This window comes from Emydura macquarii, unplaced genomic scaffold (genome assembly GCF_026122565.2).
Source record: "Emydura macquarii macquarii isolate MOO-44397 ecotype Brisbane River unplaced genomic scaffold, CSIRO-AGI_Emac_v2 contig_374, whole genome shotgun sequence".
In the NCBI taxonomy this organism is placed as follows: Eukaryota; Metazoa; Chordata; order Testudines; family Chelidae; genus Emydura; species Emydura macquarii.
This window is the reverse complement of record NW_027130511.1, coordinates 15,213,539-15,240,004: the sequence shown is the minus strand read 5'-3', so window position 1 is coordinate 15,240,004 and position 26,466 is coordinate 15,213,539. Positions and strand designations below refer to the sequence as shown.

General features: G+C 38.2%; 1 protein-coding gene across 1 annotated transcript in view; it reads right to left on the bottom strand.

Moving 5' to 3' along the window:
* Nucleotides 1-26,466, bottom strand: part of PRKD1 (protein kinase D1) — a 274,425-nt gene that overhangs the window by 58,644 nt on the left and 189,315 nt on the right. The window contains exons 3-4 of the mRNA XM_067534536.1: nucleotides 13,477-13,608; nucleotides 7,990-8,150 (exon numbers count right to left, since the gene is read on the bottom strand). Of these exons, the coding sequence (XP_067390637.1) occupies nucleotides 7,990-8,150; nucleotides 13,477-13,608 (293 nt within the window). The remainder of the gene's footprint in view (nucleotides 1-7,989; nucleotides 8,151-13,476; nucleotides 13,609-26,466) is intronic.

The following is a 26,466-nucleotide window of genomic DNA, read 5'->3' as shown; positions in this document are numbered from 1 at the left end:
AACTACTCTTAGATCTTCACATTCTTAAAATTTCTGTTGAATAAGCTGCATATTATTACTAAATTGAGAATGAAAAAAATATTGTCAAAACTTTAAAAGTTCTGAAGCGAGATTTTTAAACAACAGCCTTTAAATGTAGACCATTCATCAATTATGAGCTCAAATGAAATAATTCAGATGCCTTACTAGCTGATTTATGTATGTAAATGATATTTATGCCCATAAAGTGGGAAGTTAAAGTTGTCTCAGAGATCAGTATACAAGTATAAATTTACAACACTATAAACTTGTTTCAGGTGCGGTGGTACTCTATAAAAGGATGACTAAAACATCATTCTGGCAGTCCATGTTTATTGTCTCTCAAAGATTTCCATGTCAAATATTCACTTAAAAGTAAAGAGATTTCCCTCCGCCCCCCCAATTTTCTGCCCTACAAACTGAGGGCTTGTCTTCATTGCCTTGTAGTTTGAACTATGAAGGCGTGAATAGCAATGCACACCAAAGTGCTGCTCTGTAACTCCCCCATGTAGACAAAGAGGGCCCAAACTAAAAGGTTCCTTGTTTGCGTTAACCGTGATCCTCTTCAAACATGTCTATATTAATGTGAACTAGAAACCTTTTAATTCCTGAATGCAGTGTCCACATGGGGGAGTTACAGAACTGCACTTCGGTGTGCATTGCTATTCATGCCCGTGTACTCCAAACAGGGGGCAAAATAGACATAGCCTAGACTCAGTGTGTCAAACTAAAGCCGAGTTCTTTCTAGTTCACACAAGAGTCTAACATCATAACTTTGTTAAAAATTCTGTTTGTGATACATTTCCAGGAATAGATTCTGACTCGCTCACTCTCAGCTGTGTTGGCTTTGCAGAGTAAACAGGAGTAAAAAGTAGTTAGCATTTCTTTTAGTCACTAAAGCAAGCAGAATCGACTCTGAATATACCCAAAACAATCAGTTTAGTAAGAAAGCTGTCACACTCTTTTATTGAGACTAACGAGGAGGAAGAGCTGGAAGGAAGGCTTGTAAGAAATTCATTTGACTGTGTATGTCTGTCCACCCACAACCGATTGAGACCGCAGAATTAGAGACAAGGTTGAGTGTTTTGTGAAAATATGGCATCTTAATACAGCATCTTCACCTTTTTTCTAAAACTGCAGTCATGATTTTACACATGCAACTTTATGCATGAATTTTTCATGCTTAAATCTGTGCACACAAAAATGAGGATTATTTTATCTGTATTAGACAGATATCTATATACCTGATTTTTTTGTGTTCAAATTATTCATCTTATTATAGAGCCCACAAATGTTTTATGCACTTTTACAGAGCAAATGGGGGGGGGGGAGAACCCATGCCTGTCTAGTAACACCTTACAATGAAATCTAAGGCTATGTCTACACTGCAGCACTAATTTGAATTAGCTTAATTCGAATTACAGAAAGTGATTTATAGAAAGCGCTGCAGACTGTCCACACTACAGTGTTTGTGCTGGTTTCTTACATCCACACTAGCCAGCCTTAATTCAAATTAGAAAGCAGTGCAATGAAGGAAGCTATCCCACAGTGCAAGTAACCATAGAGGCTGTTGTGACAAGTGTCATCATCCCAGGATGCAGCGCTGCTTCTCCCACCCTCTTCCCACACCCACAAACAAACAGGAAAAGGATTTTCATGCTGGGTTTTTACTCCCCCAATCGCCATTGCTGCAGGCATATGGAGCCAGCTGAACTATGCTCTCATTTTGACCACGACAAATACATCGCAGCTTATCCTGGATTACTTTAGAACTGTATGCTGTTTGCCTTTTATGCTCTCCTCTCCCCCCACCCACCCCCTGTATATTGCTTGCCTTTGATTTTTCCCTTCACCAAACGAACCCCCCCACCTGTATGCTGCTTGCCTTTTATGCTCTGCCTACCACCCACTGTATATTGCTTGCCTTTCATTTTGATTCCACAGGTGGCTGTAGAATGTAAGATAAATAACAACGGAGTCAGTTAGTATATTAATACAGTGATACAAATGTTTCCATTTCACTGATGGAAAGCATGATATAATGTATCCACATGTAGCACTGTGAATAAACTCTTAAGAAAGTATCAATTTCCATGATTGACCACTGAAACAATGTAGCAAAGAATTTCCTCCCACTGCTGGCATTTAAAATGCATTCACCACGAGGGGAGGAGGATGGGTGGTGAAATCTTTCAAACGGACAAACTTTAAAGGGCTAAACTTTCAAAGGGACAAATCTTAAAGGGACAAACTGCAAAGGGTTTGCTGGGCAGTTAAAATGCATTCACCACGCGGGAAGGGGGGTGGTGAAATCTTTCAAACCCTTAAAGAGACAAACTGCAAAGGACTTGTTGTGTGTGTGTGGGGGGGGGGGGGTGATCGCAGCTTGGATTTTAAACCCATTCACTGCAGCAAATGAAGATTTAAGTCTTCCCTGGGCTGCTTTGGGGGAGGGTACTGAAATGGGGCATCATGGGATACAGTCTGGAGGCCAATTAATTCGAATTAAGTCCCATTGCGTCCACACTCACACTAATGCAAATTAACTGATGCGCTTCAGGCGCTAATCCACTTGCAGAGGTGGTTTTATTAATTCGATTTTAAAGGCTTCTTAATTTGAGTTAACAATACGCAAGCGTAGACGCGGGAGCAATTAATTCAAATTAAGGGACTTTAATTTGAATTAAGCCACCAGTGTAGACCAGGCTTAAGACACAACAAAATAAGATTAGTTTGGAAACAGAAACAAGGGGGACAGACTAGAAGGACAAAGGTTACACAGCAGTTAGATCACATGATTAGTAGTACAACTGAATGTGATCATGACGACAATAAATTATAACCTCTTTGGGACAGGGACGATGTCTTCCTTTTGTTTGTACAACATGTTATGCAATTGATCCCCATCCAAATTAGGGCTAGAGCCCTGCAACCCGACTTGAAACCAACGGGTTTGGGTCAGGTTGGTTGTGAAAACAACCCAACCCTCTTGGGCTTGGGCCAGGTCAGGTCAACTCTGATCACTTCCTCCTGCCTATGGGATTGATGCAGTGGTGGCTGCGTGCCCCCAGTCCTGCTGGGCACCACCACCACCTTACTGAGCTCGGTGTGCACTGTGGAATGAGTGTGCTGACAAGTCATAGTGCTTCTCACTTGGCAGCACGCACAGTGCAGCGAGGCGATGGCAGCGAGCAGGAGCAGGGCACACAGCCATTGCTGCATCCACACCATGGACATGAGGCAGCCAGAGATGGATCATGGGTATGGGGTGTGGGAAACCCCCACCAAGCCAAGTGCTAAGGACTTGTGCAAAGCAGCAGCGCTGACACAGGTTTGGGCGGAAGTGTTGTATTTGGGAAAGGCTGGATCTGAAAACAACTAGAATTCTCAGGTTGAGTTCAGGTTGGTCTGGGTCTGGATCGACCCAGGCAGATCTATAGTTGGGGCATTTAATTGCTATCACAATATAAACTACAACAAAACATTTGCTTTTAATGAGTACTGCAGAAAGAGTAGGGATTAGAATGAAGAAAGTTGACAGTTGTATGTACGTAAAACAAACACAGGAGACACTATTCATGCAAAAAAAACGTGCAATTTTAGAGGTCACTTCTGAGAATTTGGCCCTAACTTATGAGGATTTTCTTCAAGGTAATTTTTCCTCTAGATGGAAAGGAAAATCAGAAAGTTACCAATTTCATTTCTCAAGGTTTAAGCATTTGACCTCCTACTTGTTACAGGTATTTATTTTATCCATCTGTATGACATTCTGAGTCATCAGTTTGGTAGGCAAATGACAGCATGGTAAGAGTTAAAGGGTTTGTAAAGAAAAAAAATATTACTAATATATATATGCACTGCCACTCACTATGAACCCTATATTTATTCATATTAAAATGTGAATTTAAATAATTCAAGGAACACATATTTAACAACAGACAGGAAGGCCTTTAGTCACAGAATTAGAAGTTTAACAAACTGAAGTTTTCAAATTTAGCTGTGCATCTAACAGAGCATGTAGACAGAGAGGCCTGATCCAAAACCCCAGAGAACCCCTTAGCTTTAGGAAGTATCTCAATAGATAGTTTGTGCTGTAGAATGCTGAACAATCTATTGAATGTTCCAGAAAGGTTCTGTAATGACAGTTCTGAAAACTGAAGTCCACTATGCTCAGAACACAAATAATAATGGCAGCCTTGAGACCCTCAACTAACACACCCTATCACTATATGTAGGCCACCAACCAGACCCTAAATGAGAATTCTGAATCATTACTTAACTGGGCTGGATACAGACAATTGACCTAAATGCCAAAGGCTCCATATTCTATCACCAATGCTCTGACCATCCTGCCTCCCAAAATTATCTGTAACAATTATGTATTATGAACAACAAATTCTCAAGATTAAGTGAAGTTAAAAAAAAAAAAAAATCCTGCACTTTCCATATATGGCATTCAAAATTCAGCTTAGGGTTACATACTAATCAAATATTAACACTTATATTTCCGTTCCTGAGAAGCATCTTATCCTTTTAAATCCAATGTGTCTTTTTTGGTAGTACTAAGGCCTGGAGCAATTTGAAGCTGTTTAAAATTTGCATAAAGTGGCAGCCCCCTTGTTTAATCACAGTTCTGAAAACAAACTAAAATAGTGTCACATTGCCTCTTAATTCCCCATTTTTATCAATATTGTAATGGCATTAATAAGTGTGCATTTCTAAAACAACCCTTTGAAAAGCACAAGCAATCTGTAAAGTTTTTTTTCTTATACAATTTTTAAGTAGGTTTTTATTTTAAAAAATGTATTCTAAATGTACACCTGAATTTCTAAGTAGCTTAAGGCTAATGATAATTAGTGGCATCTGTAGATAATTGGGGTTCATGGATGGTGTTACATGTGACACCAAGCCTATATGATTTGCAATAACGTTCTTTTGGTGTGTCAAGTTCAATAAGTGTAACATTTTAATTGGGAAGAAAACAAGATAACGATTATTCTCATGTGCTTATAAATTCTCTCTTTTTTTAATTAAAATGTTTAAAAACGTTCTTTACAATTAGATACATTTCTATGTGCACAGTGTAGCTTTTTAGCTATTAAAATATATTAATTATGGCAATGTGCATAGTACTTAAGTATCCATTTCCATGACAAAAATATATAGCAATCTAACTTATTCTAGTCATTATCATTCTGTTCTTTTCCTTAAAAGAGTTGTTTATGAGGTGCATAATCATATATATACCCTGTATTTACTACAAAATGAAGCTTACGCAGAGTGGCAAACCGTGCTGAGAACAGGGATAGTCCATAGGTGGACCACGGACCAAATCTGGACTGCCAGATGCTTTTGAATGGACCCCAAAACTTTTTTGTTTACTTATTATTATTATCATTTTTTAAAAATTATTATTTTCTCAGAAGTTTGGATATTGACTATACCTTGACCAAGAAATTTGGACCTTGACAAAAAAAATAATTGACTACCCCTGCTTTACAACTTCTTTGACTTTGTTAGCTTAAGTTAGTCTCTCAGAACTATAATAAAGTGATTAGTTTTCCATTCACTTCAAAACATTTTTAGCTTAAAAATATTCTATATAAAAAGCAACCAGAAAATATATCCTCTTTTGTATTTGCAATGTACCAGGTTCATCTGTCATGGCAAAAAGACTATAAGCTGTCATGATTAGGTATAAGTGAACTGGTTCCGTTACAATAAGAAATTCCTTGGGCCTTTTGCCCATCTCTGTGACTGCAACAAAACGTTTTTGGAGGTTAGGGAATGTTAGAGCCTCTCCCCATCTGTTGCTAGGCCCACCACAACATTGTGGAGTTGCCCCTTCCATTAGCAAGATTAATGGTTCTTGCAAGAACTGAGGGAGGGATTTCATAGCACCTTGCTGCATTCTAGGGCACATATCCCTGAATGCCTTTTGAATCTGAAGAACAATGGGACCAAGTGAAAAGACAGAGGCACTGTTTAGCACTTGCTAAGTCTCCCTGCGCTAACAGTATGAACCTTTTGAGAGGATTTTGCCTACTATTCTCATTACAAAATGACGTGCTGTTCCATTTGCACACCTTCTGAGCACTGAGAACACAAGGCATTACGAAGAACTCTAAACACACAAACTCCAGATAAATAGATGAATACTGTAAGACTTCCCTAGACTTCGTTACATGTAGGTCCCTTTGAGACAGTGGAATTTGGCAAAAGATAGTACACATGCACACAAAATGCACAGGACAAAATTTCACTCTGCTCAAAATTCTAGGTGCATGCATGTGGGAAAAACGGTAGAGGAAAACTGCTCCATGTTAAGGACTGTCTACTGCTACACCATGATCCCTCTGAGGCGGGGTCCACTCTGGTTTGAGAAAGTGGTCAGGCCATTAGGTTTTTATGGCATATGATGTATTGGGCTCCAAGATCTAGGTTGTAGTGTTCACAGCACTAAGTTTGGCTCCATCATGCTTTCACCTGTTCCCCTAACCACCCTCCCATGTGCTACAGTATGGTTTTGGGATCCACTGTGCAGCCAATGCCATTCTATTTCCTTCTAGTCTCAACTTTTTTTGCTCCAAATACATTAGGGCAAGATATTGCCCATAGCATTCAACCTGACATGGTATGGGAAGTACCTTGAATAACGAGCAACTTAATGCTAATGTGAAATAGCAGCTTTTTAATCTTAAATAATTGAGCAGTTTCAATTTGAAGAGACACCAAAAGAGTTTGATCTACATCAGTGTTTCTCAACTGGTGTTCCGTGGAACCCTGGGGTTCCGCGGGAACACTGTTAGGGTTCCGAGAACAGCTGTTCTCCGCGCCGCCGAAAAAGGGAAGATGTCTCGGATGTAAGTGTAAGTGTAATTTAAGTGAGAAATGCTGACCTTTGCTTATTTCGACATTTGAAGACTGCTAAGAGTTTGGGGGGTTCCGCAATTATTTATGGAGTTCAAAAGGGTTCCGTGGCCAAATTTAATTGAGAAACACTGATCTACATTATTAACTGATATATGTATTTTATTTTAGTGGAGTTGGTTATCACCCTCATATTAAGAGCTTGTCTACAAAGCGTGTGACAAAGCAGCATGATTAGTAAAGCGCTCTAACTGTCCCATGTAGACCTTGCTGACACATTAATGTTTACGTGCCCTAGCAGGATCTATATGAGACAGTTAGAGTGCAGTATGTTAGAGTGCTTTATAAATCACACCCCTCTCAAGTACTCTGCTGATACTGTTTAGACAAGCCCTGGGATTTCTTCCTAAACCTAATTACCTTTTCTGTAAAATAAGATGCACATGTAAACATCACCAAATACAAAATAATGATTCGCAGGGCAAAGTATTTCAGATAAACAAGTCTGCTGTTTGTTCTGTAGAAATCATTGTGGTTCATGCACTAGACCGATGAAAAGTGTCTGAACACACACAAAAAACAAAACAAAACAAAAACAAAAAAAACCCAACCCTCAAGAACAAAAAATATTCAGATTTTTAATGAAATCCCATTTCATATATTCTCCTGAGGCCATTTTTCACTGTACCACAAATCAATACATATGCTGCTTTGACATGAAAGAAATTTTTTTCAGTTATGGAGTAAACATATTTGTCAAATCAATTCTAATTTACATGGGCCAATTCAACAAACAGTTGGGACTACTCATCTAAGTATGGGTGACAGCATCAGACCCTCAAATATTATAATCCTTCACAAATGGATAATTATTGGCTGTACTTGGGTTATGTGGGAAGCAGAACATGACAAATATGCATACAGATGCTGAGACAGTGTCTTTCCTCCTGTGTTAAGGTGCCTGTTTTCACAACAAAATGTGGTAAATTTACATACCCTCCTCTCACTGTGTCTAGTATGAAGAACAAATCCCAAAATGTTGAATTTCATTTTATTTGCAACAGTGATGTCTATTATTTTCATAATTAGATAATTGCATACCAGAAGGGCCTCATCTGGGGTGCTAGGTGACAGTTCTGCGGATACTGTCCGAATAGTGTTGAGTCCCGTTAAGGAAACATTTGAGAGTCGTCTTTTACGTACACCACTGCAGTTGTTAGGGATTTTAAATGCACACCTCTTATGATAGTTTAGGCCGCATCCTGAAAAGAAAAACATAAAACCCTTCTATTAAAGATTATTTCAGAATAAAATAGAAATGCATTTTCATATGGAACAAAGAAAATTAAGGTGCCATTTTTGAAACTATTGCTATGCAGCATCACTATTTAGCTTTAAGTTTTGCAGGTTTAAAAAGGCATTAAGGCAAATCTCAGTGGTCTATAGACAATTCCATGAACTTCCAAAAGTTACAACCATGACCAAACCTCACTCTTAGTCCCTCATTCGCCAAGAATCTATGAGCAGACAGTACTATGGTGGCTGTACACTCAGTGTGTGGGAGGTACAGAAAAAAAAGGTTTAATTTCATGTCAGTCATTGGCAACATTGCAACAGGAGCTCAGTACAGATACTACCTATGACATACTTGTAGCCGTGTCTTAATATTCAATAGAGGCAAACAAGTAACAGCCTAATAAAATAAGTTATAATAATTGTATTAATATCATTTTTGCATTAATATTGAGCTCTCCCCCTCACCCTCGGGCCATTTTACACTGCTCTGGTAGGACAAAGGAGTCTTATGTGATATGTCTGTACTGCAATTATGGGTTGTGACTGCAGCTTGAGTAGACAATCAATCTAGCTTTAATCTAGCAGTGAAGCAGAGAAGTTCTAGCTTCTAGCAGTTTAATCTTGCAGTGAGGTTGTGGCAGCATGCACTTCAGTGCAGACTAGCCCCACAAGTAATAACCCAGGCTTCTGGGCGGGGTTGTACATAGAATCATAGAAAATTAGGGTTGGAAGGAACCTCAGGAGTTCATCTAGTCTAACTCTCTGCTCAGAGCAAGACCAACTCCAACTAAATCATCCCAAATAAATAATCTTAGCCTAAAATCGGCTAAGAAAATGAGAAAAACAAATTATTTTTAATTTTTTAAAAACTTTGCTTGATGGCTGGAGTAACCCTGGTTCACTGTAGCCTCTGCTGATGAACTATGAGCCATGGCTCTCATGCAGTTTTAAAAAGTTGTTTATATCATATAGCTCTGGTAAGAGATCAGCACTATTCTAAGCAGTACAAAAGTTAGAAAGCAAAGTATAAAAGTGTGCTGCAACTTTAGTGTACATCAGAAGGGCTGCCATATATACATGGAAGCAAACCTTTACATTTTTCTAACATACATGTTAGTAACTGTCTGTCATACCAAAATGAATCCTTGGAATATATATGCAGTGTATACCAAATATCCAAAATGAGGGAAACAAAAAAATATTCATGAAGGAAAATTAATAGGTGGGATTCACTGCTTTGATGCAAAATATTCTGGTTACAATCTCAGTTACATATTCTTTATTTTTGACGTAAATAATATTCAATAGCAAAAAGGGAATGAACACCAAATTAATATGGAACACAGTGAACTTTGGGACTATATTGTGTAATTGGCCCTTGAAATGAACGCATCTGAGAGATATGCAATGAATTTTTTGCTCTTCTTCATGCACAACACATGACTCCTGGTAATTTTAACTGAGGATTCATTTACAAATTTAGTACCAAAATGTTAGTGGATTTGCTTGACATAGTATTAGAAAGAAAATATTTCCCTTCAAATCTTTATATGAATTCCATCTTTAATGTCTTTGCCTTTATTTCCAAGGAATATTTAAATAAGGAAGCATTCTCAGTCACATGGAGGTGAGGAAAGCTCATAAGAAACACAAAATCAGAGTTGGTGTTTGCTTGTTTATATTAAAAATTTACATTGACATAGCTTATTCCACTGAAATTAAACTGATTTAACTAAACAAACCGTATGTTCACACGAGTTTGCACACACCAGTGCAGCCCATATTGAATTGGGAACCATGGGTGAAATCCTAGCTCCATGGAAATCAAACTACATTTGACTTCAGTGAAGCCAGGTGTCACTGTGCCTCAGTGGGTCACAGCTGAGGATGCCAGATACAGGTTATAAGGCTGTTCAAACTCCCTAACAATTTTCTCTCCAGCTGAAAGCTCCTCTAAGCTATCTGTACTAGAGCTTTCCAAAGCAAGGTCAGTGGAACCATACTCAGCTGAAAAACTTGTGCAGTTAGGAATTGAAACAATTATCTCAGGAAATAAACTGTTGCTTTCTACAGACAGTGATTCATTCTGAGCTAACTCAGTCAGATCACTTTAACACCCCACAGGTGTAGCAAACTGTTTTTTTCCTTTCAGGAGCTTCTCTAAACAACAATCCATCTTTCACAGAAATTCTGCCCTCATCCTCTTGAGACAGGGCTTGCTCTAAAGAAATATTTTCCTCAGCAGCAACAGACTTTTCCTGGGCTTCAGTTAAACCCAGAACCAATTCTGGAACAACTTGACAAATCCTCAGCAAGCATAAGCTGAGAGGCACCTTCTGTCTGCTCATCAGACAAAAGACTGCAGGTAAATCCTTCCTCAGCAGGCACGCTGGTATTTTCAACAGACAAACAATTTCAGATATCCTCTCCCTTCTCCAAGCACACATAGCTGTTTACAGACAACTGCTTAGAGATTGTGGTAGCTTCCTCCATAGGCAAGACATTATCCCTAACAGACACAGTCTTAGGAACATTTCCTTCCTTCTCACAACTCTCCACTCTGCCGGCAGGTAAGGCATAGGGAATACATTCATACTTCTCCTATGACTGGGTTTTGATATTAATTTTTTTGAACAAAGTTATAATATCCTTTCGAATCACAATATCTGCAGGAATTGAATTCTTGACACCAACTACCATAATACCATCAAATTCCACTTAAGATGTATTTTAGCCAAAGGCACTTTCATAAAATACTTAGAGAGGGCTACAACAGTCACACTCTCACATCTGGCAAATAATCTACCTCCCTGACAAAACCTGGTTTAACTAAATTAATATAAGCTGCAGTGTTCCTCCATGCCAAACACCTATTTCCATTAATTTCTGCACAACTAGTTAATTCCTTACTATTATTCCCATACTTAGCATTAATATGAGTCATAAGGCTAACTCCTTCTGAGACCACTGTAACAGAGTTTACACAAAAGGTGGCAGTTTTGGTCACCTTCCATGCTTATTGAATTAAAATTAATGTTGGGGTTTATTGTGGGTTTTGATTTATTCTTCAAATTTGGACAATCTGGCTTGATATACCCAGGTGCATCACACAAATGACAGACTACTTGTCTCCCCTCAGAGAAAGAATTTTATGTTCTGGTCTCCCATGAACTTCTCTAGCAGAACTGGGACGAGGCCTACTTTTAAACCTTCCACTCCTTTTAAACTGGTGTTTAGACTTTCATTATTTCTCTTCTCTAGATAAGCATCAGCAATTGCTGCAGCCTTTCAGATTGAATCAGGTTCCCTATCACAGATAGCTGCTTGAATATATTCAGGAGCAGTGTTCAGTAATTATTCCAAAGTAATTAAGTCCAGAAGTTTTTCAAAACTTTCATAAGCTTTTGCTCCCACAACCCACTTTTTGACAAAAAAACATTAATTTATGAGCATGTTCCACAAAAGTATAAGCATGAGACATCTTAAAATTATAACCTGTAAAATTCAGGAGTGACCTTAAATCATTTTAACACAGAATCCTTAAACATCACATAATCTAAAGCTTCTTGCTCTCCTAATTCATTAAATACCTCTCTAGCTTTTCCAGCTTCTAAATGCAGCATTTTTCTTTGGTGAGCCCTCTCTTCAGCTTCCATTTGAGCCACTGATTTTTTATGTGCTTTTTCCTCCATTTCATCACTTCCTTGGTTCTCCTTTAAATGGGCATCAGCCAGTTTTGCTTCATTCACTTTCAAGCCTCTTTTCATCTGCCTGAGCTTGCAGGCAGAGTGATTCTGCAGTTGCCTTTTGTTCTCGAATCTGACTCATGACCTTTGACCCTTACAACTTTCAATATCAAAATTAAATTTTGAGGCATGTGAGGATTCTGATCCAAAACTTAATTGACCTGTTTCTGTGGATGCTGCCAACTACGCCAAATATCATCGTGCCTCAGTGGGTCACAGCTGAGGATGCCAGATTCAGGACAAACTGCTGAGACATAGGGCAGACTCACCCCAAACTGGTGGTTATTTTATCATTAGATTATACCAAACCAGTAACAAAAGTAGACTTCTGTCTCAACACACTGGTTAACAAGAAGTCAAAATGCAGTCTCCTTAGGCATTTCAGTACTTATCTCACCACCCAGACACTGGATTTTATATTGAGTGGTTATTGAAAACCAATTTAATCAAACAAAGGGTTCTTCTGATCCCATGAGATCAACCACATAGGGAAGTCAATATATAACTCAGATCTTATCCAATAATCACGGTAATGCCAATCGTTTATTAACTATAAACTAAAGATTTAATAATAAAAGAAAAGAAGAAGAGTTAACGGTTAATGGCATACAATAACATACAAATGATTTTTCAACAGTCATAGATCAGGATCAAAGCAACGATGGAATAAATTGCTGTCTTGTTAAAGTCTTTCTAGTAACTTCCAAAAGATTGAAAGGTTCTCAGTCCATAGTCCAACTCCCCTTTTTACTTGTAAATCCACAGTCCAGAGAGACAGAGCAGGAAAGATGCAATACGGAGTCATTTCAGGTGTCTTTTATACCCTTTACCACAAGCCTGGAAATTTTCTGTTTCAAACCAAGCTCACAGCCTCTGTTTGTGGAAAGTTACTGGCACAAGATGAAATCCAGAGTCACATGAGCATATCACATGTCCTTACATAGCTTGATGACTCACAGGGGTAGCTATTAGCCCCTTGGAGGCTGAGGTGTCCACAGGAAGAGCCATCTGGGCAGAATGAGTTTCTTTTATGGCCCATTGTGGGAGCTAAGTGTCTTTGATGGGCCATCAAACCTGAATAGTCCATTCACAATGTGCTGGTTAGACTGGATGTAAACTACCTTGTGGATGTCACCTCAGGAGCAAAGAAATTTTAGATACAGAAACAGCCAATATTCATAACTTCAGATACAGTGATGATACATGTATATAAATAGGATAATCTTATTGGAACTTTTCCATTGACACCTTACATTTCATACATTGAATAAGATTTGCTGCAATTGTATCACAGTGGCAATATCAATGATGTAAATGGTCATATTTCAGTCACACCAGGATTTTACTCCATATGTCCACACACACTGTGCTACTTTGATTTTACTGTTTTGCTGTTTCAGTAAGTACTCTGAGGTACCTTGGATTGGCTCCAGGCTCTCTCTATTTCCACAAAGCATAATGAGATGCCCCTTGGAGACCAGAAGAATTGTGGGAGGAGGGAACACACTCTTGTGATTCTTGAAAAGCAAATCCTAATGTAATTTACCTTCACATTTAAGTCCCTGACGCACAAGACCCCACAGCATTTCTCCACAGTGGTCACAGAAGGCTGGTGCTCGGTATGAATGAACAAACAGAGCGTGGGGACGGATCTGAAAGTCTTCAAATGTGGCAGAAGCTGTAAAAACAAACATACACAAAAGAGAAAGCTAATTAATACCATAACTAATCTGTACCATTAGGTGAAATGTTATTGTAATAGGTAATTTGGTTTTTCTTTATCTCTCTCTCTCTCTTTTTTTTTTTTTTTTTTTTTTTTTTTTAAAGATAGGATTGAAATATAATCCTTGCTATCTTGAGTTTTTCTCGTGTGGTCATTTTTGCATATGGAATTACTCTTTATTCATGCAGAATTTAATTTAGAGAAAGAAAAGTATGGATTTGCAATTGATTGTAAATATAATATATTCCAAGGATTAAATATTAGTAAACTATCTGTCATACCAAAATGAATGTTACAAAAATGTAAGTGTGCTTCCATGTATATATGGCAGTCCTTCTGATGTACACTAAAGTTGCAGCACACTTTTATACTTTGCTTTCTAACTTTTGTACTGCTTAGAATAGTGTTGATCTCTTACCAGAGCTATATGATATAAATAACTTTTAAAACCTGTGTTTTAAAATCTTTGTTCATAATATTTATTGAATTCATGGCCAAGCCTGTCATTTACATTACTTTATAATCCTTTACTTTTATAGTATATTAAAATGTAGTTACTAAGGATTTAAAAAATAAATCTTTAAATTGTTTTAAATGTTGCCAACAAGATTTAAAGGTGTGATTATTTGCCAATCGTCATATTAGATAGTTGTTACATTCATCCAAATTTATTAAGACTCCCTTTGATGCAATGTGATAAACAACATCTAGGTAATCTAGAATGATTATCTGTTTTCTAGCAAAGACATAGAGAATGATTAGTGCATTAAGCCTTTGCCATAAATTAGCAAAGGATTCAACCAAATTTCAATACATTTTTCAAAGCACTATTTTATGAGATAGCTTATATGTCTATTTTCACATAATGAAGCAAAGATAACATTGATTGGGGGCATTGTAGCCGCAAGTCATTATCAAACATGGAAAATGAAAGCAGATCAAGTATTGGCCCCTGATGCAGATCATTTCTTAACAGTAAGTATATTACCATTTGCTCAGTCAAGTGCTAAAACAGGAAGTGTCACAGAAAGGTCCAAAACTGGCCTGCACTGGTTGAAGTAAATTTCAAATCCTCTTGGGAATGATGCAACATTTCCAGTTGCTGCGATAGTTAGAACCATCATTTAGGGATTGGCTTAAACTATAGCATAGGTAGCTACAGTATATAAAGATATTTTGATTCCAGATCAGAAATGTTCAGACATTTGATTTGAACCAAAGATTTGTTGGCCTCGTTACAAGAGTGGGAGTGAAACTGAAAATCTGAAGGGTCAGGAAGAGACTGTAATGAGCGCTGCAGGGAGATAAAGTCAGAGCACTAGCAAAGATGATATATCCCAGGAGGAGTGATCAAAATGATGTATATAGATTTTAATCATGCAGCTAAAGCTCCAAAAATGTCTTTTAAAGCTGCATGTGAGTGACCAAAATACAATGCCACAGTACAAAGCTGTGAATAATTTAATTGAGCAGATATTGCATTCATAAATACTATGGGGGTGGGCATTATACAAAAAAAATAGACAAGATATGACAATCCTTAGAGCTTCAGTTCAGGACTGGACTTAAATATATGCTTAAATCCACCCTGGTTCAGAACAGCATCTAAGCATGTGCTCAAAATCCATGGATGTGAATGGGATTGAGCACATGCTTAGATGCTGTCCTGAATAGGGATACTTTCCTGAATCTGGGCCTAAGTAAAAGATCACAAGTCATCACCTTGATTTTTTATGGTTCCATCCAAATAAATTTTTAAGACCAAACAGCCCTGGGCCAATTCCTGTTCCTTTCACATTAATGGAGAAAGGACTGAAATACCAGTCAAGAGGAGGTTTTACACTAGTTATAGAACTGGCTATAATAAAGGCCAGCTGCAGTGAAGTCAGTTCTGTCTCTGTATAAGGCTGCACCACTTAGGAAAAACATTACTAAGAATCTCTACAGAAAAAGAGTGTTAGCTCTGTCTAATCACACCAGCTTTCAGACTTGGGGATTTTTATCACAGATCTTCAGCATATCAAAACAAAAATGGGATCAAATGACTCGTATTATGGTATTAAACAAATCCTTTTCCACTTTACACAACCCAAATCACCAAGAAATTTACTCCAATCAAAAAGCCCTGATGAATGGGGTGTCATTTGTTCTTGCAGGAAGTTTCTAATTTCTGATTTTCCTAATAGACTATGTAAAAAATGACAATATTCCAGATGTAATAATTCCATCTTTCCTATAGACAGTTTAATAGGTTAGGATGTCCTGATTCAGAATTAAAATAGTTTTGCAATTATTTAATACGGGCTACAGTCAGACAATATAAATTTATTCACACTCATTTCAGCCAATTGCAAGGAGTATTGCTCTAGAGCTTTTCAGAATAAAGTGGTCGACTCCATTGTTAAGTCAATGCTGGCCTTGGGATATCCATAACAAAAAATAATCAAAATGGATTTTACATTATTTAGCTGGCTCCTTAAAAGGTTTATTTTGACGTGGACTGAACATGAATTGGCATCTACACATCTAAAGTAAGGAACTGATCCTGAGATGCATTCCATGCCGGAAACTCCCACTGACTTTAGTGAGAGTTATACATTGCAGGATCAAGCCCCGAGACTTCAAGATGTATTTAAAATATAAAATCTTTCATTTTTCTTGTATCTAGAAATATATCCTAGGCATTAGTACTTAAATGCTTCATTTTATAATGCAGTCGTATTTTAGAAATAGATACACTGCATAATTTAGGGTCTAAATTCAACTATTTTGGAGAAGCAGGCTCTGTGTTTTGTATTGCCTGAAACTTTCAGTTTAATCTATGCCTGGTTTGATGGCCAGTGAGATATTACACTGGTCAAAGTAAGTTTGCCCTCTGTGTCATCAGCCAGAATAAATAAGTAAATGAAAACTAATTTATACTGTCTATTGGGTTTGGACCTTAAACTGTTACATAAGCTAGTTGCCATATTCTAGTGGTTATTTTTGTAGATAGGCAGTTGGAAATGCAACAGCATTGTTTTTAAACACACCAGTAATCAAATTATGTATTAAATGGAAAACTATTTATAACAAAAATGATTTAGGCTCCAGTTCAGCAAAGGGTTTATGCATGTGCTGAAGTCCATCCCTATTCATCAAAATCAACAAGCACATGGTTAACTTAAAGCATGTTCTTAAGTCCCACTGAAGTCAATGGGACTTGAGCACGTATCTAAAGTTAAACGCATGCTTAAGTGCTTTATCGACCAGGGATGACTGCTAAATTGGGGCCTTAGTGAGAAATTTTGTATAGACTCATTTGTGAATGATATTTTAGACAACAGATACAATGCAGCAAGGGCACAGCACAAACTTTGAACAAAGCAATAACTTTTATTTAGCTTCATAAGTAAGTTAATGAAACCAAAAAAATCATTTTTCGTTATACCCCAAATTAACTATTGATTTAAAAAAAAACCCCAACACTGAAGATCATGACTGAAGTGAATCTGAAATTAAAGTTTTCCACAAGCAGTTTTGCTCCTCTTGCATTCAGTTCCACACGCAGTGCATAAACTGATGAAAAATTTTGGTTGCTCAGTATCATTCTCTCATTAAGTTTCTGTTGGCCAGTATTATCCTCTCTTTCTCACAGGCTGATTCAAGTGATAAAGAAAGAATTGACATCCTTTTTACTAACACTGTAATTGATCCATGTGGGCTCCCTGCAGATTAATTGACAAGTCATCATGGCTTATGCATTCGGCATAAACATTGAGCTTTCCACCACTTACATAGTGATGGCCTATTCTATTTATTGTTTAATTTAGACTGTAAGCGGAATATTAAGCAAAACAATTTTATCTGTCACAAAGTTAAATGCAAAACATTATATTAATGCAACATCAAGACTTCACAATTCAAATAAAAATACGTAGGAAAAGCAAAAATATAAAGTTCCAGCAGCAATGAACTTGGTCTTGCTGCTTGCCTGCTGTAGTTCCTATTCACCCGATTCTCTGTTGAAGACAAATTTATCATTCTGCCATCTAGTTTCAGTTGATTTAATCATGATCCAAGATCATGTTTTAACATGACCTCATTTTCCAGTAAAGACAAGCCCAAAGGGAGCAGAATTTTATTAGGTTCTTCCTTAAATTATAAGAACTGTTCAAAAATGATTTTTTCAGTTGCTTGTAACTTTTTTTCCATTATGATATACACTTGCAGACACACACACACCTAGCAAAGGCTTAACATGGACTATTTACATTCAAAGTTTCAACTTTCAGATTCCTCATTGTGTGACTGTACACAAAAATAAAAGCTGGCAGGCAGAATAGAAAAAAAATATTTAGGCTGAGTGCCTCGGTGCCTAAATACCTTTAAAAATATGAGCCACTAACTCACAGCAGTAAATGATATGCTTGGTAATGTTGCAGGATTTGGTTCATAATAGGCTATTATTACATTCAGATTCTCAGAACTCATTTGTTGCAATCAGTTCAAGCATCCCTAAGAAATTGTAAGCCAACATGGACATTAACATTAAAACAAATTTGTTCATTAGCAATATGTTCCATTGTAATATAAATAAATCTATACTGAGATAAGGAAAATCAGATGGGGAAAACCTCTGTCTGCTATATATTCTGGACACTTATGTGAACACTTGTGCACTGTGTAAAATTTAGATACAAGGAAATCCCATAATGCAATTAATATCCTTATTTATCTGTCACAGCTTTATATTACCTGAGGCATAAGCAATAAAATCTAGATGGCTAAATAATTCAAAAACATTTGTTCAATATATATACATTTTTAATTTCTGAGATGAAAAAGATTAATATTCATGGGCAGCCAATATTCATGACTCATCTTTGAATGCTGTATTTCTAAAGTTCAATTTTAATTTTTTTGTTAATTTTAGAATGATGAGACAGTTTTAAAAATACAACCTATGAAGCAGAGCAGACTTTGCATTCATTTGAAATCCAAACACAACATCCTTTCATTATGAATTTACCTGTTTTATACCCAAGGGGAAAATCAGGCCTAGCTTAGTTTATGCACTCAGTCTCTGCTAATCATAAAATTGCACTTCAGAGATAATCATTTAGCACAGGAAAACATAGTGAATACTGTAATTAAAGTTCATTTAAGATACAGATCCAAAATGGACATTTACTTGTCCTATTAAAGAATTCTAGAGACTGATTTTTTCTCTTCAAAAGGAAGATCCTTCTCCACATTCATTTGAATCTCCTTCAGGAAGTCAGACAGATGAAGACACGAGGCCCGTTTCATCACAATGGCAATGGCAATTGAAATAGATCGTGCCAACGTGTCAGCTGCATCAAGGGCAGACTGGTGAGATGTCTTGGACACCAGTTGGCCTTCACTGATTATGGCCTTGAATTATTCCTTGTGAAAAATAGAAAGCCGGTCAATAAAAGAACTGAGTTTTGCATAGTTTTGGTAATAATATTTTGCCATTAAGGCTTGATAGTTTGTAATGTAGAACTGGAGGGTGGCTGAGGACTATGTTTTCCTGCCAAAAAGAACCAGGAGCTTCCAGTCCCAGTCATAAGGGGTGGATTTGAACTGGTGTTGGCCGTCTTTTGAGTTGACCGTGTCCACAGTGATCAAATTAAGTAGTGGATGGGAGAAGAGAAACTCCGTGTCTTTCATTAGTATGTAATATTTCTTCTCAGCCCGCTTGCATGTTGGTGTGACTGACACAGGGTCTACCATATGATCTTGGCAGGGTCCATGAATGCCTCGTTAATAGGGAAGGCTACTCTGGACAAGGGGTAGAAGAATGTAAAATATCCAGTAGTCTTTTGTGTGTCTCAGTCACCTCTCGTACTGGTATTTGTAAAGCTTCTGCCATCCTCTATTCCAGGTCGTGGAACAGTTTAAATCATCTGCCATAGATGGCACAGGGGGCATCACCGTCTCATCTGGCGATGATGATGAGAAGTGAGCTTGAGGAGTAACTTCCTTCTCATCTTCAGCCTCCAGTTCCACCTTGGTCTGTTGGGGAGGTCAGAGGTCCTCGAAGCAGCAGCTGAAAGAGAATGTCTCCTTGGTTTCTGGTAGGCCACATTAGAACTAATGGAGGCCTGTTGCCTTTGAGCTTACCAGGGATACCAGTAGGGACATTGTGAGGGTGGGAAGGGACCCGGTTGCTGATACCATGGCTGACCAAACCAAGGAGGCTGTGGGATCAGGAAGATGATATGCCTGAGGTCCATAGTGGAACTGGACCCTATATGGAAATCATGTCCTCTTGCTCACTTTCTGAATCAGATGATGTAAAGGGTGATGGACAGCAGGAGGTTCTCAGTGAATCACAGGCTCTGGGTAAACTCAGTGCCGGAGCCCTGGTACCGCACAGGGGTGAGTCTGGTGTGTCAGACGCCAAAATATCCACTGAGCACTGGAAGTCTGGTGGTGTGGAAGGCACTGATTCCAGTGGTGGTTGTATCGATGGGGTCAGAGATGTGGACCTGACAGCAAGAGGTTGACATTTGTACCAGCGGAACCTTCCCCGGGGTGGATTTTCTACGTTTCTCGTGCCCCAATTATACTGGTGCTTTTTTGCCTGTGCCCATTGGGTTGTTAGGCAATCCGACATGCTCTGTTGGGATGATACCATTCTGGGTACCAGAATAAGACAGTTTCGGTGCCATCAGTACTGATGATACTGATTGAGCCGAAGATCGTTTTCAGCTTGATCAGGGCTCACCATGGGGACTCATGGACCTTTTCTTAGAGGCCTTACATGAGTGGCTCTTAGGCATCTCCTTGGGCTCACCTCCCATTGAAGAAGAGGGTTGTGGTGAGGTCTCCTGCCAGGACTCAGGTGGTTTAAAGCCTGATACCCTGAGGAGGAGTTTGAGCCTCGGTTTTGTCTTTCCTGGATCTGGGCTTCAGTTACTGACACAAGCCACACTTCTGCGGAATGTGTTTCTCTCCCAGGCGGCAAACGCACTGAGAGTGTCTGTCAGTCACTGGAATAGATTCGTTGCAACTGAGGCACTTTTTGAAGCCCGGGGAGCCAGATATATCCCTGTGCAGGAGGGACCCCACCACAGGAGGCTGGCAAATAAGAAAGTCCTTTCCTTTTTCTTCTTTCTTTATTTTTTTAGTCAATGCCAAAGAAAATGTAAATGAAGTAAAGAGAGAAAAGAGGCTTCAAAGGAAGCTAAAATTAGCAATTCTAGGAAGTTTAATCCACGAATGGACAGCTAAAATCCAGTCTCTAGCCAGGGGCAGTTGAGAAGGAACTGACGAGGGTTGCATGCTGACTAGCCTCCTGGCAGAGCGCTGGGGCAGCGCATGGGTGGGTTGAATGGATACTACTACCAAAATTCTCCGATCATCAGCACAGGGACATAGACACACCTACAGTGGAGTACCCATAGGGACACTACTCAAGGAAGAAGAAGATTTAACTAAATTGCTCTGAAACGCAATAAAAGAAATTGGGTTGGATTCATTTTTAGGGATGACCAAAGGTTTTGGCAGGTTTCTAATTTTAACTGAACCAATTAGCCCATCCATAAAAATAACTGTGATATTATTGCTAATAGCTTGTTATATGTATATGAGAGGATCTCAAAGTCCTGTACAAAGATGGGAGCTTTACTTCTATGCCACACAGGATGAAGTATATCCACATCCATGTATTATATAAAGCTGAAGAAAAAAGCAAAATATCTCATTTGAAATTCTAACAGAGGGAACACAAAACGGATTTAACCTTTCACAAAGATGTTGTGTTTGTATTAATATGAGCCTTTGTTTTTTGTGATGAATTCTTTTTGCATTATAAGATAAGCACTCAATGTGAATTCAACATGCTAATCAGATGATACTGTCATAGTGAAAGGACAAATAAGCAATGAAATACCCATTTAAAAAACCAGAAGACAGCATGTACTATGAGCTCTGAGATAGGGTCAATTAAAGAGGAGGCTGCTGAAGTACAATACTTGAATAATCTCTTGAGCTATTATTACTGAAAGGGATTTGTTATGGTAGATCAAAATGACCATACACAAAACATTTCAAAATAGAGCAATTCTGGTGTACATCATATTAAACAGAAATAAGGCCAAAAAAAACAAATGAAAAAAATGGAAGATAGTGTGCTTGATCCTGGCAAAAGATAAGATGTGGTTTATGCAAAACTTTTGGTTTAGCAGACAGTTTGTCTACTGCATAATCAGAAATAAAAATACGGAATTAATTACAGCTACTTTGGAAATAGATGGACATTCTTTTAAACTGCTAATGAAATGGATCTCGCCCTTCAACTCTATAATTTTTTTCAGAACCTGCAAAATCTTATATATAGAGAGCCCTGTGTGGATACAAAATTTGTATCCGCATCCAATCTGCGATCCGCAAAATTTGTCTGCAGATATCTGCATTCCGTGGACGAGGATATACTCAGATATAAAGCGGACATCTGCGGATTTGCCAGGCTCTACTAACAGCTCCACAGATCACCGTGCATCAAGGATGTAGGGCTGTGCCAAGCCCACAATCACTTGTCCCCAGAGACCTCCTGCCCTGCTCCCGCTCCGGGCAGGGTGGCTACATCTGGGCCCTCATGTTCAGCACCTCCCTCCCAGTGGGGGGCTTGGTCACCCCTACGCAGCCATGGCAGCACTCATTCACATAGACCCAGCTGGGACAGACAGCAGTGACAACTGCTCTGCTCACAGCGCCTGTCACTGTTACCTGCTAGTTTAAAGTAAAGACTTTCAAAATAGCACTTGGCTCACTGCTCAGGAGCACACGGGCACACTCCCTTCTGGGAATTGTAGGTTACCTCTTCTGTTTGAGCAAGCTGGGGACTACAACTCCCAGAATGCCCAGCGGCTATTGCCACATATCAGCAGCCCACTGATGCGTGATTCAGAGAGCAGAGATGGAGCCTGAGAGCTGGGTGACAGCCACTCCATTCAGATAAGTGTGTGCTGCAGAGTCTTGTATGGATACAAAATTTGTATTCTCATCTGCGACATGATCTGGAAAAATGGTCCACAGATATCTGAGGCTTTGCAGGGCTCTACGTATATATATATATATATATATATATATATATATATGTAGATGTACACATATATGGTCAAAGTCTGAGTAGAAAGCTCAGTGTTACACTGATGTAACTTTAAAAATGTCTAGTTTGCTGAAATTTCAATCTTAAAAATATTAATTGAATAATTTTATTGAGTACCCATTAACCCCAAATCCCTAAGATCTGCTTGATACACTTTCAAACAGAGTACTGCTAAAAAATCCAGCAACATAAATAAAAAAAGAAAAATATTTTTAAAGCCAAATTGTATGACATCATTCCTAAAACATAAAAAGGCAGTCTTCCATCCTTTTCTATCTACACAGTGATCTGTAAGTGGTTATAACTGAAAAGCAGTGTTTTGTGTTTGTGGGGTTTTTTTTTAATGTGTTGAAATGAGCTAAGGGAGAATGAAATCTAGAATATCAGGCGGCTCCAGCATCTGTCAGCCAGAAGTGCAATAGTGAGTAGTGAAGTAGTAGTAGTATTTGAGTAGAGAAGTGAGTAGTAACTGAGCACTGACACCTGCCAGAATGAGGTTCAATATTTTTCAAAATAATCTATATTAATAATGCAAATAAAAGTATAACTGAAAGTATACTATGTATATTTTTCAAAATATCAAAACATTAACATCCCACCAATAGGAATGCTTTACTCTCTAAGCAACCACACCATCTTCTGGCTGACTCCTCTATTCTAGAGATGGCTGCTGCAATCACTACAGGGCAGGATGTAGACACATCTACAACATCCCTTAGTAACTGAAGCAACAGCTCATACTATTCTGTATCAAAATCTTAAGCTCTGGTATGGCCAAGAAAGCCAGATGCCCAAATTATTAACCCATTGCATATCCCAGAGCACCATGGTTTATCAATTCCAAAAGAAGGCCAAAATCTATGACGACAACATATCCAGGATGTAATGGGTGTCAAGGAACACTGAAGTTGAAAAACAACTATCTTCTTAACTACTTGCACGAAAAATGGAAGGCTAGTGACAGCAATAATTGACAAGCACACAGCAAAGATTTTTATTTGAAGTGAGTAGGGAGTGATCCTCTTCATGAGGGAAGGTGGTTTGCACCCTTCCTTAACAAAATGAGTCACTGATAAGCCTGTTAGCAATGGCCACAGAACCACCTCACTGATTTAAAGAAGTTAGGATGGAACGGTGCCAGAAATGCAGTTACATTTCAGTGATCCCATTACATCTATGTATCCAGCCATGGATAGACAGTCTGTCAGGATCCTAAGGCTCATACACATTCACACAAAAGAGGAAAACCTGCCTGGAGGCAGTCTATCTTTTACACAGATAAAATAGTAAACTCCTTGTGAGGATCAGCTGAAAGAACTACTAATGGGGAGAAGCCATCTGATTAATACTAGCCAGAAGTGTTTAGGTGAGTAGTTCTTGACACAGGACAAATAAAGTATCTATCTCCAACATAGCATCTCTGTTCACCCACATGAAATCCTTCTATAAAAGACTGGAAACCAGTAATCTCCCCAACATTACATTACTCAATCTACAACTATGATACTCCAATTCCTGTGCATCCACTAATGAACAGCTGTCTCAAGGCAAAGAAGACAACCAGTATACAGCAAAAGACCAAGGAACTAAGAATCCCCTCAATGGCCAATAACTGTTGATGAGTTGATATGGCTACCTGGTTGGCAGGGTAGTCCAAATACAGTATAGATCAGGATACTACCAAGAGCCATAAAAATATTATGCTCCAAGGGCAGCTATGGTGGCTGATTTGCAAGAGTAATAATAGGATGTATAAAGAAATACACTAAGATGTCATAACACCCAACAGGATAGATTCTGAGCACTCTGAATAATCAGAGCACACTAAAGACACCATATGGCAAGCCCTGTGGGATCTCTCCTCAATGTTCCAAGAAGATTTTGCTTCCAGAATTACATAGTGAATCAGCAGCTAAATTATAATTTAAACATATTTTCGGGACAAAGTTAAAAGCTTTTTAATGCAGTATTGCAAAGCCCAGGTGACTTATCAATAAGCATTGCAAATTAGGATTTTCATGTTGCAATAATCTTATAATGGGATGTGTAGCTCAATATATTTTAGAGTGACAATGAAAAAGAAAGGTATACTATAATGTGCAATATATATGTATTTATATAAGATGATATATGTGTATTATTGGCAAGTATTCTGTATTTATTTTGCGATAGAACAAGCAACTCTTTTATTAACATTAAAGAAAAATGTCCTCAAAATAAGTTATCAACAAATTGAACAAGTAAATTCTTAGAGAAGCTGTATGACTTAGATGGATAAAGTGACAGTTTGAATGGGATAAGTGCCACTATAAAGCAGTGTTAAATTTATAACAAGAAAGAATCCTGCAAATGTGTGCTTAATTAGACACACCAAAGCTATCCTGGAAAAAATATTTCCTGACCAATTCCATTTTCTTTTATGACCTCCTTTTTCTTTTTCTTTTCTTTTCTTTTCTTTTCTTTTTTTTTTTTTTTTTTTTTTTGGGGGGGGAGGGGTTGGAATTGAACTATGACTCAGTTACTTCTCTCCCCTGTTTACCTTAAGTATAATTTGGAACTCTGATTCTCCAGTTTGTCTACTATAAACTACCATTTTCATTATAGTAAGTGCTAATATAAATGCCATCTAGAATTTATAAAATTAGTGTAAACAACTGCTCTCCATTTTATTACTGCAAAGTAACTTGACAATGAGGCTGCTTTACCACTCCAGTGAATTATTCTGTCAAAGTTACTGAATAATTATTTGATTACTTCTTATCCAATATGTTTATAGAATTCAGAACATTTCACTCACAGGGTAAGTATCTAAAATTTTACATATAGCTGAATTAAGGCAATGAGAACTTTAGTGACTAAATCTGGGCATTTAACTAGGTTTCCAAGACTCGGTCTTTTGGTCAACATAGAACACTGTAATCCACAATTCATGATTTCCAGGCTTGATAACTGCAACTCAGATTAAGGAATGAAACTATATACACGAGCAAAGTGCCAATTAGTGCAAATCAAAGTAGCCCTTTTGCTTAGCACACTGGACACTAACACATCCCCTCTCTGTATTGGCTCCCCAATTAATGAAGAGTCTAGTAGTTCACAATCTCTATTCTGATATGAACAAGACTATCTGGGATTAACTCTTGGTGTCTGAGAGATCACGACTTTCTCAGTGATCATGAACTTCCATAAATATCTATAGTCCCAACTGGGAAAGTCTTGACTGAAAGGGGAGAACTGTGAATGCAGGAGACAGAACTTCCACAGGACACTGGGCTTAGACTATGGAGCTCATTTCTGCAAGTGGTAAGATCTTGACACTCTCAGAACTAAATGCCCAACTCACTATTCCAATTTAGCTTTCCTCCAATAAGTGTTTTCTACATTATCTCATCAGATCCGTTCTCTACCATTGCAGGGGCCTCGGGCATTGTTGTACTTCAGTCTCTCATATGCTCTGCCTGTGGCACATAATAGTTTAGTTTCCAGAGGGCTGTAATACTTTAGTCTAATTCAGGTTATTAGTCTCATCATAGGGGTAACTGGGAAGTGTTTAGTGGCCTATGATGTGGAGGAGGACAGACTAAATGTTCTGGTAGTCCCTTCTGGCCTTAAACTCTATGGCCATGTCTACGTGACGGGCTCTACAGTGGCACAGCTATAGTGCAGCAGTTGCGGCACTGCAGCGCTGTAGT